Source organism: Myodes glareolus, chromosome 7, assembly GCF_982192425.1.
Source record: "Myodes glareolus chromosome 7, mMyoGla1.1, whole genome shotgun sequence".
In the NCBI taxonomy this organism is placed as follows: domain Eukaryota; kingdom Metazoa; phylum Chordata; class Mammalia; order Rodentia; family Cricetidae; genus Myodes; species Myodes glareolus.
Window position 1 is genome coordinate 83,778,794 of NC_142032.1, and position 17,099 is coordinate 83,795,892.

The 17,099-nt window shown below is 38.9% G+C and overlaps 1 protein-coding gene across 2 annotated transcripts in view; it reads right to left on the reverse strand.

The window, feature by feature from the left end:
• Positions 1 to 1,791: 1,791 nt before the first annotated feature.
• LOC125417186 (phospholipid-transporting ATPase ABCA3-like) overlaps positions 1,792 to 17,099 on the reverse strand; it is a 136,261-nt gene continuing 120,953 nt past the window's right edge. For both annotated transcript variants that reach the window (XM_048460507.2, XM_048460509.3), the window contains 5 exons: positions 14,898 to 15,085; positions 14,345 to 14,515; positions 13,776 to 13,966; positions 3,978 to 4,051; positions 1,792 to 1,939 (listed from right to left, as the gene is read on the reverse strand). In XM_048460507.2, coding sequence (XP_048316464.1) covers positions 1,799 to 1,939; positions 3,978 to 4,051; positions 13,776 to 13,966; positions 14,345 to 14,515; positions 14,898 to 15,085 — 765 coding nt within the window. In that variant the 3' untranslated portion in view covers positions 1,792 to 1,798. The remainder of the gene's footprint in view (positions 1,940 to 3,977; positions 4,052 to 13,775; positions 13,967 to 14,344; positions 14,516 to 14,897; positions 15,086 to 17,099) is intronic.

The window sequence follows — 17,099 nt, forward strand, 5'->3', positions numbered from 1 at the left end:
ATAATTAGACTAGTTTGTCCTTTCATGCTGTCCCCGATCCCTGCATGTTTTTTTCCTGTGCTTAATTTTTTAAACATATATGCTTTGCTCGTGTAGTCTAATTCCTCTGAGTCTTGGTATTCAATTTTCTACTTGAGCCATTATCCTTGCAAGGCTTTCCTCTGAGTTTTCGACTTGGGTTATTGACTTTTTCAATTCTAGCTTCATTTCAGCCTGAGGTCTCATCAACATTTCTATCTCTTTATTGAATTCTGACTTTAAATCTCGAACTTCTGTCATTTTGTTCAGTAGTACATTTGTTGCTTCTTAGACACCATTCTGGCCTGTCTTAGACTGGGCCTGTGAAGGCCTGTGTGACTATAATTAGCCAGGAAAAGCTAGTGCATGAGTGTTTTGGACCTAGGCCAGGCACAGTCAACCTTGGCCTGCAGCTACACTTATAGATTTGGAGACAATGGGGTGAGCAGGAAGAGGGAGTCACCAGGTAGAGTCAGAGCAATGGGTCTTGAGGACTGTGAGTCTGGAGATGACAGAATGACCGTGGGGTAGACTAGAGAGGAAAGAGAGACTTACTAGTCAAAGATAGCTAAAAAAAAGTTGGTTCATAGATGAAAAGTCTAGGTCTATGAACTGCTGCTGAGGGACACGTCTGGGTCTGTGGTCCTGCTGCAGCTGGGGTATGTGATGGTGTCCATGTGATGCTTGCCACAGGGTGTCATAGCAACCATGAATGTTGAAATCCAATCGCCGTGCTGAGTCAGCCCTGCCCATCACTGTCCCTGGGAAAGCTGACACTGATTCTCATTGGACGTTGCAGCAGGAGAGCTGGCCTCACACCCCATAAGAGAGATGATTACTTGGGAGAAATGGCCCCTCCCCACACCATGACCCCTATGGCATGGGCCTAGGAGTGCTGGCTCCACACCTCTCCTGAGGTAGGCAGTCTCAGTGGCCCAGACTGACCAGTTCAGCTACAACCCTATAGCATGATTAATAAAAACCCAGAGACAGATATTGGTGTTCAACTTGAAGGTCAGAAAAACAAAACAGCCAGCCACTGGCTCTTACCTCTACCTCAGTCCAAAATGGTGATCCTGCCTCCCGGAATCCTTAGAATGAGACTGTGTGAGAGTTGTCTCCTCCTATCTTATATTCATCTCTAGTGCTGGGATTAAAGGCGTGTACTTCTATCACCTGGTTTCTATGTCAAACTACTGTGGCTACTGGGGTCAAAGGTGTGTATCACCACTGCCTGCTCTGTAAGGCTGACTAGGGCAACTGTTTTACTCTCTGATCTCCAGGCAAGCTTTATTTATTAACATACAAATGAAATATCACTACACCACCCAGAGCCACATCCTGGGCCTTTGGTTGGTCCACCCTGACATCTACCACATCTATGACCTGCTGGAGTGTGTGAAGGGACTGGTCCCGTGGAACAATAGCCACAGGATCTCCATGACTTGGGGCAGCTGCAGGATACCTGAGAGTTTCAGTGAGGATCCAGCGATGATGGTGTGCCAGAGGTCTTGAACCACACCAATGACTCATTGCAAAGAATAATTTGTGGGTGGGGCTAACTGGTCAAAAGGGTACACTGCGGACTTTTAAGTTTTGAAGTTAGAGTGAAAGAAATCTTCATGGTTTGGATAACTTGTCATTCACTCAACTTTCAAAGCCTGCAGACTCCCTTCCCCTGGGTGCTCATTTGTATGTGTGTAAAGTCGTGTGAAAGACTTCTGTGTATTCAGTTGGGGACAGCAGTCTGAGAACAGAGGGCACTGGCTGGACTGCAATCTTACAGCATATTTATTTCATCAGAAGTTCTCCTCCTGTCGGTGTTAGCAAAGGTCAGAAAGATTTGCTCCAGTGCCACTTGTTTGACAGAATAGTCTTCCAGATTGAACAGCACTTTAGCTTCCTCCATAGCTTCAAATACCTTAAACAAACAGACAAAAGGCAAAATTAGCATGCACTATCACTAGGTGATCCTCTCCCCACTTGACCTTCCCCAACCAGGACACAAAGATAAAAGGAGCTAAAAAACAAAAAGGAAAGACGACTGAAAACTATAGCAAACAGCTATCCTGCATACCCCTTCCCTCTTCTACTCACACATGCTGTTAGACAGAATCTGTACATGGAGCCCAGGCTGGACTCATATTGGAGATTCCCTTGCCTCAGCCTCCAGAGCACTGGGACTGTAGGCTGGCCTATCCATGCATACCTAATCAATTATCCTCACTCTCTTGCTGAACATGACATAATAATATAATTTGGGGGTCAGAAGATTCAATCGGTTAAATTCAGGTGGCCTTGGAAAAATAATTTAAAGTTTCTAATTCTCTGATAATCGGATCCTCGTCCATATGCTTAACTCCCAGTGTTTTCTTTTTTTCTTTTTATTTATTTATTTATTTATTTTAAAGTAATTTTATTAAATTATAAAAGTTTCCATTTCCGCCCCTCCTCCCACCACCCTCCCACTCCCCCCACTCCCTCTCCTCCTCCCTCTCCATCCCTAAGAGCAGTCAGGGTTTCCTGCCCAGTGGGAAGTTCAAGTTCCTCCCGCCTCCCTCCAGGTCCAGGAAGGTGAGTGTCCAGACGGACTGGATCTGCAAAATCCAGTATATGCAGAGGAAACAAGTCCCAGTGCCATTGTCAATGGCTTTTCAGAAAGACTCCGGGCCAGCCACATTCAGAGAATCTGGTTGGATTGCGTCCTCGTTCAGTCCCAGTCCAACTGGCCTTGGGAAACTCTCATTAGATCCGTCCCCTTGTATCAGTGGGTGATCGCATCCCTCGCAGTCCTTATTTCCTTTTTCATTTTCTTCGTCCTCTGCTCCTCATTTGGACCTTGGGGGGCTCAGTCCGGTGCTCCAATGTGGGTCTCCGTCTGTATCACCATTCATCGTTGGATGAAGGTTCTCTCTGATCTTGCCTTCTTTGCTCACGTTCTCTTTCCTTCTGCTTCTCGTTTGGACCAAACTCAAAAACACCAATGAGAGCCTATGCTGGAGAGGATGTGGAATGAGGGGAACACTCATCCATTGTTGGTGGGAATGCAAACTTGTGCAGCCACTGTGGAAATCAGTGTGGCGGTTTCTCAGGAAACTGGGAGTCAACCTCCCTCAGGACCCAGCAATTCCACTCTTGGGAATATACCCAAGAGATGCCCTATCATACTACAAAAACATTTGTTCAACTATGTTCATAGCAGCACTATTTGTAATAGCCAGAACCTGGAAACAACCTAGGTGCCCCTCAATAGAAGAATGGTTAAAAAAGGTGTGGAACATATATACACTAGAGTTCTACTCAGCGGTAAAAAACAATGACATCTTGAATTTTGCATGCAAATGGATGGAAATAGAAAACGCTTTACTGAGTGAGGTAAGCCAGACCCCAAAAAGAGGAATATGGTATGTATTCACTCATATGTGGATTCTAACCATAATTAAAGGTCTTTGAGTCTATAATTCGTGATCCTAGAGAAGCTAAATAAGAAGGTGAACCTGATGAAAATCATGTAGCTATCTGCCTGGAGATTGGAAATAGACAAGAGTGCCAGGTAACCTCGGGTGCATGGGGGGGGGGTGGTGGGAAGGTTGTTGGAAGGGGAGAGGGTTAGAGAGAAGGGAGTAGGGGAGGAATGGGGAAAGCTAGGTAGACTGGGATGGGGGGAGGGAGGAAGGATGGATATGAGATCAGGGAAGAATACATTTCAACTAAGGGAGTCATTTTAGGGTTTACAGGAGACTTGATTATAAATGGGATCCCAGGTCCAAAAAGAGATCCCCAGATTGTTCTCTGAACAGAAGAGAGGGTGCCTGAAACGGCCTAGGCCCATAACCATACTGATGAATATTTTGCTTATCAGCATAGAACCTTCATCTGGCGATGGATGGAGATAGAGACAGAGTCCCAGTGTTTTCTATTTGCCCTCTATTAACACGTTAGACTGCCATGAACTTTACCCTTCCCCAGCAGATTTCCTTGCTTGGAATATAGTAGCCAATAATCCCTTGAAACTCCTGGTTTTTGATGTTACCTAAGAAGAGAAAGATTTTTGACAAATTAGTAATGGAGAGGATCATAATATTTCTTTTTAATAAAAAATACATTGTTTTATAGTATTGGCTAGCATGAAACACGCTATATTGTCCAAACTGGTCTGGAACTTTCTATTTAGCTCAGGCCGAGCTTGAATTTATGGCAATCCAACTGCCTCTAACTCTCAAGTTCCAGGATTACAGGTATGCATCACCACACCTGGGTTTGGATCCTACTATTTGATAGTTTTGAATAACTCCTAGGTAATTTCTATTTTAATTTTTCACACAAATGCAAGAGAGAGTATGTGCAGTTAACACAAAAGATACAATCTTCAAGATTTTAATCATTATAAGGAATAACTGTAATGATCTCAATAGATTTACTTTGTAAAATAATGACATTATTATTATTATTATTACCTATATATTATTATTATCGATAGCTTGAAAAATTGCAGAGCATTGGCTAATTACATTTGGAACAACTGGTAACTCACACGATCAGTTACAAAACCTGAGATTTATATGAATCCTAGTGTTTGGTACCAATACTGCAGCCACTTCGAGTTAGTAGGATACATTCATGTTTATTATTATATACCTGGGAATCACCACCAGTGGAATCAACTGGGATTAAAATGTTTTAAAGGCAAGCTAGAATAAATGTCAATAAGAATAGCAATTCTTTTGTAATGAATCCATACACAATATTATGAGTAGTTTTCAAGTTTTTTAGTGCGAAATATATTAAGTACACATAAATAGGGTATCAGAGTATTATTATAAAGAATCTATTTTTTTTGAGGAAGTACGCCATTGAGACAGGTTTTGAGAGTTCACAGCCTCACCACCCTTCCCTTTTGCCTTCCTTACTTTGTGGTTGCTGTTGATGATGTAATCTTTCAGCTTCCTGCTTTGGCTGTTTGCTCCCATGTCGTCCCATTCATTACAGATTTTACCCCTCTGAACCACAGAAAATAATCTTTCTCCTAGAAGCTGCCTTAGTTATAGTATTTTATCACAGTGCAGAAAATGACTGACATTTATAGCTTGGTGGCCCACAGTAAAGCTAAAGGTAACTGACATTCACCACTCCCGATGGCATCTGTGTTGTGACTCATTTTCTTTTCCTTAAAGGCAGTCACTTTCCCTGGCTTCTATGGTTAAGCATCTCTTAGCTCTTCTTTATTGTATTATTGCTTAAGAACGAACTCCTAGATATAACTGCTTTGTTTTGAATTCTCTGTGCTTCATATGATAGCACACATACACCACATATTTTTTAATCTATATTTTTCACTCAAATACATTGTAATCTGTAGCCATATATTACTAATTTCTAGTGTGTAGTTGTTTCTGCGGTTGTGGGCACAGAGCAGGGCATCTAGACTTGCAGACTGCGCCCACCACACAGTGGACTTGTATCAACAGGTAGCTGCAGAATAACAGCGTATGACTGTTAGCTTAGTTCATAAAGGGCAACACGCTCTTCATCTCAGTGTTTCCAGTGTCATTTTATGTGAGGGAAGCTAGCACCCGCATTGTGACAACAAGATTTCCATGTAGCAGCAAACTGTCAACAGCCATGTGGATGAATCTCTTTCAGAGCAGATCCACCAGGACCAATGAGACATCAAATGATTCCACACTATGAGAGACACTGGACCAGAAACACTCAGCTAAGCCATGGAAATTATGAGATAATAGGTGGTTACTACTGTTTGACTACTGTCTTCTTTTTTTTTTTGGTAATTTATTATACAGCAATAAATATATATCCAGTTTGGAACCATTATATGCATATAATTTGATTTGAACATTGTCTACATTCTGGTATTTTTGTGAAATTAATTTCTAAGAATGTATTGTTGGGGCACAATGCTAGATACCACAAAAAATTTCAAGTCTTTTTTTATCCTGTCAGCCATAGATTCGTGTGCTAGTTCTTGGTGTGGTTAGTCACCTACATGTTAACTGTCTTAATGATGGACTTGCATTTCACTGCAAGGCTTAGTTTGTATTTCCTAAGTGACAATAACACCTTATATGTGTACTGACTACTTTGGTTATTTCTTACAGTGTAAAAATCACACTCTCCAAAGCCTTCGGCTTCTAGCCTGCTGAAGTACTGAAGTGACCACTGGCTATGTCCAGTCTGGCTATGGAGAGTGTGCAGTCTTGTTAATGGCAGTGGTTTCAGTCTACTTGCTTATATTTTGAACTTCCTGAAAGACGCTGTCACTCAATTTTTGTTATAACATTGTCTGTGTGTTTTCAGTCTTTCTATTCATGAGCTCTATTTTGTGTGTACATGTAAAATCTCAAGATTCAATACTAGGATACCATAAACATTTGCCACACCATAGTCATTTGGTTTTAATTTCAGTGAACATAATTTTCACCTGTGAAGTTTTTACTTTTTTGAAAATTGTATTTGATCCTTTTTCATAAAAATTCTTTACCAAAACATCACATATACAAATTTTCTTTTTGGAGCCAGCATTCTCTATATAAGCCTTAAACTCACTATGCAGCCCAGGCTGGCATCACACTCATAGAAATCCATCTGCCTCTGCATCCTGACTGCTGGGATTAAAGGCCACAAATACTACACTCAGGCCACAAATAATATTTTTAAGGTCTTGTACATAATTTTAGTGAACCTAAAAGAAGAGGCCATATTTTACAATTCATTTTATGAGAGGAGATAACATTGATTCCCAAATTAAGCAGTACTAGTAACAGGAAAGGAAAATTAGACCAATACACTTCGGAGCACAGATGCACACATTAATCAAATATTAGCAACTCGAATCTATAAATGCTTAAAAATAGAATACATCACAAGCAAGTGAGATATATTCTAGGAATAAAAAGTTGACCAACATTTAAAATCAATGTAACTGTCCATAATAAGATGAAAAAAGTATGTAATTATAAAATTCAATGCTCATAAATAATTAAGAGTCATGGTAACTTAGGAAAAGAATAGCATTTCAAATAATCTACCTTATTAACTTTGTCCAACTGTGGTACCGGAACCGAACCCAGGGCTTCACACATATTACACAAGCACTGCACCATCAAGCCATACTACATAGTCAGTTTTTACCTTTTTGTTTTGAGAATCAGGTCACCCAAGCTGGCCTTGAACTTGTGATTCTCCTGCCACAGCTTCCTGAATAGCTGGTTACAAGTTTATACCACCAGACCTGGTTTCCTTATATACTTTTAATAGTCTTCTATGTCTTGATTCCAGGTATAGAAATGAATTCATTCTTTAAGTCCTATCAATTTTTGCTTCACATATTTAAATGCTCTTTAAGGACTGATATGCATTCTTGCAAAATTGATCCTTTTACCATACCGATGACAGTAACTACTGAAGTTGAAGACCTTTTGCTATAGTTTGAATGTTTTCCCTTGGAACTCATGTTGAAGTTTAGCTGCCATTTTAATGGCGTATAGATGTGCAGCCTTTGGGAGGTCATTAGATGAGCTCATGGGGATGTGTCCCCTAGGATGACATCAATGGCTTTATGAGAAGAGGGAAATAGATGAGTGTTATCAGTCAGGTTTGTTCTGTCTCCCCATGTGACTACTTGTGCCATATTATGACAGAGAGGGAAGGTCGTTTTCCAGACTTGGGTGGATGCAGGATCTTTAACTTTCCAGCATGCAGAACTATGAGCAAAGCAAACTTCGTTCCCTTCTAAACTACTAAATGTCAGGCATCTATTCACAGCAATAGAAAATTGACTAAGATGTTAATCAAGCCAAAAATATTAAATGGCATGTCACATCTCTGCCTAGTGATCAGAATACAGTAGTGGAACCAGAAAGAAACAGAATCCTGGGTCAAATGATGGTATTAGGGTGTGTACCATGTGGATGGTGATGTGCTAACTGAAGCTAGCACATAAAATACAGGGAATAAATAATCTCAGACCAGTAAAATCAACAGAAGGAAACTTTCTCTCTTTTTCTTTCTCCATCACCACTACAAATAACAACAAAATAACAAGAATCAACAAACATTGGTCATTGATATCCCTGAATATCAGTGGTCTCAATTCTCCAATAAAAAGACAAAAATCTTTTTGGTTGAAAAAACCAAAAATCACAAAAGATAGGTAGGACACTGGATAGTCATCAACGGATTTAACATCTATGTCTCAAATACAAGGGCATCCATATTTGCAAAAGGAACACTACTACACTGTAAATCACATACTGATCCTCACACGGTTAGTGGGAGACTTCAATATCCCTCTCTCACCAATCAACAGGTCATCCAGACAAAAACTACAGAGAAATGCTGAAGCTAGCAGACATTATAAACAAAATGGACCTAATGGATATTTACAGAGCATCTCACCCGAGCACAAACAAATACATCTTCTCCTCTGCATCTCATGGAACTTTCTACAAAACTGACCATACGCTTACACAGAAAACAAATCACAACAGATACAGCAAACTGAAATAACTCTCTGCAGCCTGTCAGAGCACCAAGGATTAAAGCTGGACAGCAACAACAGAGACAACAGAAAACTTAGACTCATGGAAACTGAACAACTTTTTACTGAATGAAAACTGGAAATTAAGGACTTTCTAGAATTCAATGAAAATAAAAGCATAACAAACATAAACTTATGGGATACAGTTCATTGTGTGGTGCTAATAGGAAAGTTTATAGCAGTGAGTACCTACAGAAAAATCTAGCAAGAACTCATAGGAGCAACTAAATAGTATGCCAGAAAGCTTTAGATCATAAATAAGAAATCACACCCCAAAGGAGTAGATGGCAAGAAAAAAAAATCAAACCCAGGGCTTAAATCAATAAAATAGAAACAAAGAGAACAATACAAGGAATCAACGAAACAAAGAGTTGATTCTTTGAGAGAATCAACAAGATAGAAAAAACCTTATCCAAACTAACTAAAAGATACAGAGAGAATATCCAAATTAACAAAATCAGAAATTAAAGGGGGGCATAACAAGAGACATAAAGGAAATTCAGAGAATCTTAAGGATATACTTTAAAAACCTGTACTTCACCAAATTGGAAAGTCTAAAAGAAAATTTCATAGTGGGTACCACTTACCAAAGTTAAATAAAGATCAGATAAGTGATTTAAAGAAAGCAGTCATTAAAAGTCTCCCAACCGAAAAGCCCAGGGCCATATGGCATATGGTTCTAATACAGAATTCTACCATATTTTCAAGAAGAGCTAATGCTAATACTCCTCAAATTATTCCACAAAATAGATACAAAAGGAACATTTTTCAATTCATTTTATGAGGTCACAGTTACTCTGAAAGTGAAACCATATAAAGACCAAACAAAGAGAATTATAGACCAATTTCATTTATTAACTTAGATGCAAAAATACTAAATAAAATATTTGCAAACTACATTCAAGAATACACCAAAAAGATCATCTGCCATGATCAAGTAGGCTTCATCCCAGAGATGCAGGGATGGTTCAATATATGAAAATCAATAAATATAATTCACTATATAAACTTAAAGAAAAGGACACATGATCATTTCGTTAGATGCAGAAAAGGCTTTTGACAAAATCCAATACTCCTTCATGATAAAAGTCCTAGAGAAACTAGGGATACAAGAGGCATACTTAAACATAATAAAGTCAGTTTTCAGCAAGTCTATAGCCAACACCAATTTAAATGGAGAGAAATTCAAAGCAATTCCACTAAAATCAGTAACATGACCAGGTTGTCCACTCTTTCCAAACCTACTCAATACAGTACTTGATGTCTTAGCTAGAGTAATCAGAAAACTGAAGGAGACCAGGGGATTCAAATTATACAGAAAGAAGTCAAAGCATCTTTATTTGGAGATGATATGCTAGTATGCATAAGCAACCTTAAAAATTCCATTCAGAGAACTCCTACAGCTGATGAATCACTTTCAGCAAAGAAGCTGGATACAAAATTAACTCATAAAAATTAATAGCCCTCCTAATACAAATAAAAAATGGTCTGAGAAAGGAATCAGGGAAGTGACACCTTTCACAATAGCCTTAAATAATAATAATAATATAAAGCCTCAAATAATATTTTATATTTATATATTATAGTTGAGGTAACTAACCAAGCAAATGAAAGGCTTATATGATACAAACTTTAAGACTTTGAAGAAAGAAATTGAAGAAGATATCAGAAGATGGAAACAGCTCCCATTTTCATGGATCATTATGATTAATATAGTAAAAATGGCCACCCTACCAAAAGCAATCTACAGATTCAGTTCAACCCCCTTCAAAATTCCAATACAATTTTTCAATTTAAAATTGAAAGACAATTTTAAGCTTCATATGGAAAAAAGTAGGATAGCTAAAACAATCCTGAACAATAAAAGAACTTCTGGAGGTCTCACCATTACTGATTTGAAGCTCTATTACAAAACTATAGTAATAAAAACAGCACTGTATTGGCATAAAAACAGACATGATCAATGGAATTGAATTGAAGACCCCGAACATAAATAAATCTACACATCTATGGAACCTGACTTTTGATAAAGTAGCCAGAGACACTGGAAAAACCCAGCATCTTCAACAAATGGTGTTGGTTAAACTCGATGTCTGCATAGAGAATAATGCACATAGATCCATGCTTATCAGCTCTCGCACAACTCAAGTCCAAGTGGATCAAATACCTTAACATAAAACTAGATACAATGAACCTGATAGAAGAGAAAGTGGGGAATACCCTTGGACTCACTGACACAAGAGAAGACTTTCTGAACAGAACACCATTAGCACAGGCAGGCACTAGAATTAACAGTTAACAAATGGGTTTTCATGAAACTGAAACACTTCTGTAAGTCAAAGGACAGAATCATCTGAACAAAGCAGCAGTCTACAGCATAGAAAAATATTTTTACCAACTCCACATCTTATAGAGGGCTAATATTCAAAGTATATAAAGAATTAAGAAAACCTAGATAGCAAGAAAACAAACAACCCAATTAAAATGGGGTACATATTTAAACAGTGAATTCTTAAGAGAGGAAATACATGGCTGAGAAATTTTTAAAGCAACGTTCAATATCCTTATCCATCAAGGAAATTCAAATGAAAACTACTTTGACATTCCATCTTACACCTGTTAGAATGGCTACAATCAATAAGACAAATGACAGCTCATACTGGTGAGTATGTGGAATAAGGGAGACACTTATTCATTTCTGGTGGGAGTGCAAATATGTACAGTCACTATGGAAATCCATATGGAAATCAGTATGGTAGTTCCTCAGAAAGATGGGAATTGATCTACCTAGCGATCCAATGACATCACTCTTGGTCATATATTCAAAGGACCCCTCACCCTACTACCAGGATACTTCTCAACAACATGTGCTGTTGCTCTATTTACAGTAGCTAGTAATTAGAAACAACTTAGATGTCCCTAAAACAGAAAGAAAATGTGGTCCATTTATACGATGGAGTATTACTCAACTGTTTAAAAAATAACATCATGAAATTTGCAGGCAAATTGATGAAACTAGAAAAGATCGTCCTGAATGAAGTGACCCAGACCCAGAAAGGTAAAGACATGTATTCGCTTATATGTGGATATTAGCCTTTAAATAAATGATAACCCAGCTACAATCTATAGACCCAGAGAGGTTAGGCACAGAGGAAGGGACTAGGCCATGGATCTCCCTTGGAGAAGGACACAGATTTTATTGGTAGACTGGGTGCTGTGGGAGGTGTGGAAAGGGAGGTTCAGGTCGGGAGAGGGAGGGAAAATAGGGTTGAAGAAGAGGATGTAGGGAGAGATAGCTAGAATTGAAGGGCATTTGAGGGTTGGTATGGAAACCAGAGGAAGCTTTCTAAAATATATGAAGGCGATTCTAATGAAGTACACAAATAGTGAGGGAGACCAAGTCCCAGGTGGTCATCTCTGTAATCAAATGAACCTGGACTGGGTTATATCCATTTGAGTTCTTGGACAAAAGGGTCCCAAGAAAATCTTCAAACAACTCAGGCTGTTGCCAAGACAATAGGTTGCTCTCTACAAACTGACAGCCAGGCCTCATTGCTGAAGACAAACTTCACTTAACACATTAAACACGGAGAGGTTGGGCTGGTGCCTACATAGAACCTTCACCACCACGTTCTAGTGTCTTGGGTACAGGAAGGTACTCTGCAGACTACCAAAAGAGAAATGTAAACACCAACCTAGCCACAAAACCTTTGATCTACAGTGCACCTAGGGCAATGGTGGCACAGAGTATATGGAGTAACTTAAGGTTCACTACATGAGATATCAACTTGACACACAAACTAGAGTCATCTGAAAGGAGGGAAATGTAATTGAGAAAATGCCTCCACAAGATCCAGCTGTAAGGCATTTTCTTAATTAGTTATTGATTGGAGGAGGGCCCAGTCTGTTGTGGGTGGTTCCATTCTGGAGTGGTGGGCCTGGGTTCAATAAGAGCAGGCTGAGCAAGCAATGGGGAGCAAGTCACTAAGCAGCACCCCTCCAAGGCCTCCGCATTGACTTCTGCCTCTAGAATCCTGCCCCGTCTGAGCTCCTGGCTTGAGTTCCTTCAATAATGGACAACATTATAGAAGTATAAGTCAAATAAACACTTTCCTCCCCAACTTGCTTTTTGGTCATGGTGTTCTATTGCAGCAATAGAAATCCTACTAAGACAGAACTCATACCTGACATTGCTTGAGTGACCAAGAACTAGACAGTAGTTGCTCAGAGACTTAGGGCAAAACCAAATACTACTGATCTTAAAAAAGTAGCAATAAAATGACTTATACTGATATTTTGCTACAGTCAAGGATCAGTGCCCTGCTCAGCCATGATCAAAGAAGCTTCCACCTGCAGCAGATGAGAACAAATACAGAGACCCACAGGCAGACATGCAGAGAGAGAGACAGACCTTGGAACACTCAGCCCAAAATGGGAAGTCTCTATCAAATCCTTCCCTGCAGAGTTTAGGGACTCTGCAAAAGAGGAGGTGGAAAGACTGTAAGAGTCAGAGGGGAGTAAGGACACCAGGAGAAGGGTCTCTGAATCAACTGAGCAGGGCTCTTATGAACTCACAGAAACTAAGGTAGTAGGTACAGGGCCTGCATATATGTTATGTTCCCAATTCAGTATTTTTATGGGACTCTGGAGTGTGTTAAAGAGTGGGTCTCTGATTCTTTTGCCTTCTCTTGGGGTTCTTTTCCCTCTGTTGGTTTGCCTTGTCCAAATTTCATGTGATGGTTTTTGTTTTACCTTGTATTTTATTTTATTATGTTTGTTATTTCTTAGAAGCCTAATGTTTTCTAATGAGAGACAGAAAGGGGGATCCAGATGGAGGGGAGGTGGGAAGGAACTGGAAAGAGTAGAGGGAGGGGAGACTGTAATCAGGATGTATTGTATGAGAAAAGAATCTATTTTCTATAAAAAGAAAAAATAAAAAAATTAAATTAATTCTACATATTGATTCATACTAGCAACTTTAGCTTATTGATTTTTTTCAAGAAACTATTGAGAACCTCCGCTATTCAGTGAAAATGTCTTAGTAAACAACAGGGATAAATTCATAGAAATTATTAAAATGAGCTTAGTATAAGGGTTCAATAAATATGAATAATTCAATGAAATCTATAACTGAAAACATGTAGCAGGACATTGAATATGACTTAATATAATAGTCATGAATCCATCACAGCTATGTTACCTGGGAAAGTTGTTTCAATGAATTTTTTGAACTCTGCTACTTTATCTTCATTCTCAGCAATATTGATCTTTACTGTTAGAGTGTACACATGACCAAACCGCTTTCTGACATGCTGGGGGCTGCCTAGACATGTAAACCTCCCGTTTACCATGATGGCCAGCCTCGTACAGAGTGCCTCACATTCTTCCATTCTAAAAAGAAAAAGAAAATATTCTGAGGAGACTCTTTCAGGAATAAATAGAAATAGCTAGGATTGGAACACTTAGAACTGGAAACCTTGGCATTACAGGTGGTCATGACTAAGATCATATGGGACAGGGACATTTGGAAACTTACAGCAGTACATACCCAAGCCCTCACTAAGTTGCCTAACTAGTATTTTCTCTCAGTTCTTGATTCCATCAGTTAACTAAGCTCTCATTTAGCAGGTTCACACACAGCTGTTTCTCTGTAGCTCCTATGTATTCTTAGGTAAGCTTAACTGACTCATAGTCTTGACTGAAATTTATTTCATCCCACACCAATTGTAGCAACTTCCAGTTTCTAACCAAGCTTCCAATGGCTCTTACCTGTGAGAAGTTATGATGACAGCTTTACCAGTCTTACAGATCCATGTAACTGTGTCCCATAGCAGATGCTGAGCTACTGGGTCCATGCCAGTAGATGGCTCATCCAGTAAGACAACTGAAGACTTTCCCATTAGGGCAATAGCAGTACTTAGCCTACGTTTGTTTCCACCACTCCATAATGTGAAGAAGAAAGAGTAATATATGTTATTAATTCATAGGACTGTTTTTACATGTAGAATTCTGTGATATGATTCAAACTGACGATTCGTGTGTGTGTGTGTGTGTGTGTGTGTGTGTGTGTGTGTGTGTATCTCCATGGAGATACAGGGACTTTTTTTTTAAATGCAAAGATTGCTCTGAAACATGCAAAAGGCTAACACCATTCAAGTGGGATATATTGTTTTCCTGATGTCTGAGCCTTGGCAGAGAGCCAGGTTGTTTCACAGTCACTGTCTCCATGTGCCAGAGAGGTAGAAATGGGCTTTGTGGGCATTCACTCTAAACAGAAAACGTATAAGGATAGGTCACTTATAGCAACAACACAACGTCTCACCTGTATGTGTGGATAAGCTGGTCAGCAATGGGTTCCAGGTACACTGAATGAAGAAAGGTTCCCACATACTCTTCAATGTTTTGCTCTGGAACTCCCCACAGCCTGGAGTACATGATCAGCAGTTCCCGGCCTGTCATGTGGTTCAGCACAGATTCGGACTGAGGACAGTAACCAATTCTTGACCTAATCTGAATCAAGAGGGTAATTATGATCCTTGTCAGCTATTCTACGGAGCCTAAATCTCAAAGGGATGAGGTATAAGATGTGAAGCTATTTAACTCACACTACTAAGAAATCTGATACTTCTACAACTTCCACTAAGAATGGTTTGCTCTTTTGCCTTCACCATCTTTACAGATGGAATTCAATGAAGTAAAATAAGGTATCAATATCACCACTAGCTGGAATTATACATATCTCTATATATTTCTGTATATTATATATAAATATAAATATAAAATCATATTACTATGATGTGCCTCAAAAAGGCCTTTGTTTGAGTGTTTAAGAGAGAGTGAGCATTGTTAATATCCTTATTAAAAGTATTTTGTTTACAGTAATGGTCCAGTAACTTCTGTCAGATCAACTCTCTCACAGATAGGAATTATAAGCTGCCTCTCAATATACATATAAAAAAGTATATAGGAGTATATATTTTTGTGTATTTAGCCAAGTTAATGCTAAAATAATTAAGCCAACATATCACTTCATAACTAATATGTAGTAAAATTTATGTAGAGTGTGAATTCAGCCATTTCAAATGCTTGTTAAAATACTTAAAGGAATATAACAGAATTAAAACTCTCCCAATGCATTATTAATAATATCCAGGATATAATCTAAAATTAGTTGGCAAAAGATGTATGCAAATTACCCACACTTCAGTGAGCACAGTAGAAACTGGCACTCAAACAGCCATAATACTGGAATAATCAGATACAAATTTGGAAGAAACTCTTACAACTATGTTTAAACGAGGACAATGAAAAAGTTTGTCATTTAGATGAGTAAGAACACATCATAGAAAACAAAACCACGATAAAAAAACAAATGGAAAATTCTGAACTAAAACTTATGTTTGAGGGTTGGGGAGGTGGCATAGTTGGTAACATGCTTTCTACCCAAGCCTGAGGACTGAAGTTCAGACGCCTAAGTCCTCACATAAAAAGCTGGGCATGGCAGTAGTGGGGCCAGGTAGATCCTGAAGGCTTCTGGCCGGGAAACCTAGCCAAGTGGTGAGCTCCAGCTTCAATAAGACACTGCCTCAAGAATTAAGGTAGAGAAATGACTGGGGAAGATACTTGACATTGACCTCTGACCTTTCCAAGCACAAACATGCATCTGTATCCACACACGTGTACATTCATATGAACATGTACACAAAAATAAAGTAATTATGTCAGGAATAAAAACTTTACCATGTAGTATTAACTTGAGGTTGGATGTAATTTGAAGAGAGAACAATATAAACTAATCATCATGTGTATGTCTAGAAAATATGTAGGAAAATAAAGAGAGTCACAGGACCTCTGGGGTGCTGGATTAAAGGAATGAGCATATGTAGAAACAGATCCAGGAAAAACAGGCAAATGTGTACTTTTGTTTTTGAGTGTCTCTGACTTGAAGAATCATAAGCGATAGGGAAAATATTAACAATTAAGAAATGTATAAAAGACACAAATAGACTATTTATAGGAAAGGTATCTTTTAAGTATTTCCTAAAGTTATTTAATTCTACTCATAAGAAGGAAAACAAAAAAACTGCTCAAGTAGCATTTTTTAAAATGGACCACACCAAAAACAAAATTGAAAAGATGGGTCAAATAATGTGTTGTGGTAAGTGCAGGGGAACAGACAATGTACGTATTCATATCCAGGGGAAGCAGTTTGCTAAGGCTGAGAAGATGGTGTTTGGTACACAGCCAGATCCCCAATAAAATGAAGACAAACCTTTATAGCTGACTGTATGTCAAGGGGGTTTGTAGAATGACAGTGGTTACTGCTTTTACCCAGGAAGGCCGTAAGCAAAGTTAGGGACAGAAGGTACGAGACTTGCTAACTGTACACCACTTACATTGGTTTCACCCAGTCCTTAAGTAATGAATACCTTCTTTGTTCAGTTTTGTTGGTATATATTTCTGGACTCTCTGTCCTGCCTGGAGGTAAGTATGCTCTAGTTGCTGAGTTACAGCTTTGCCTTGG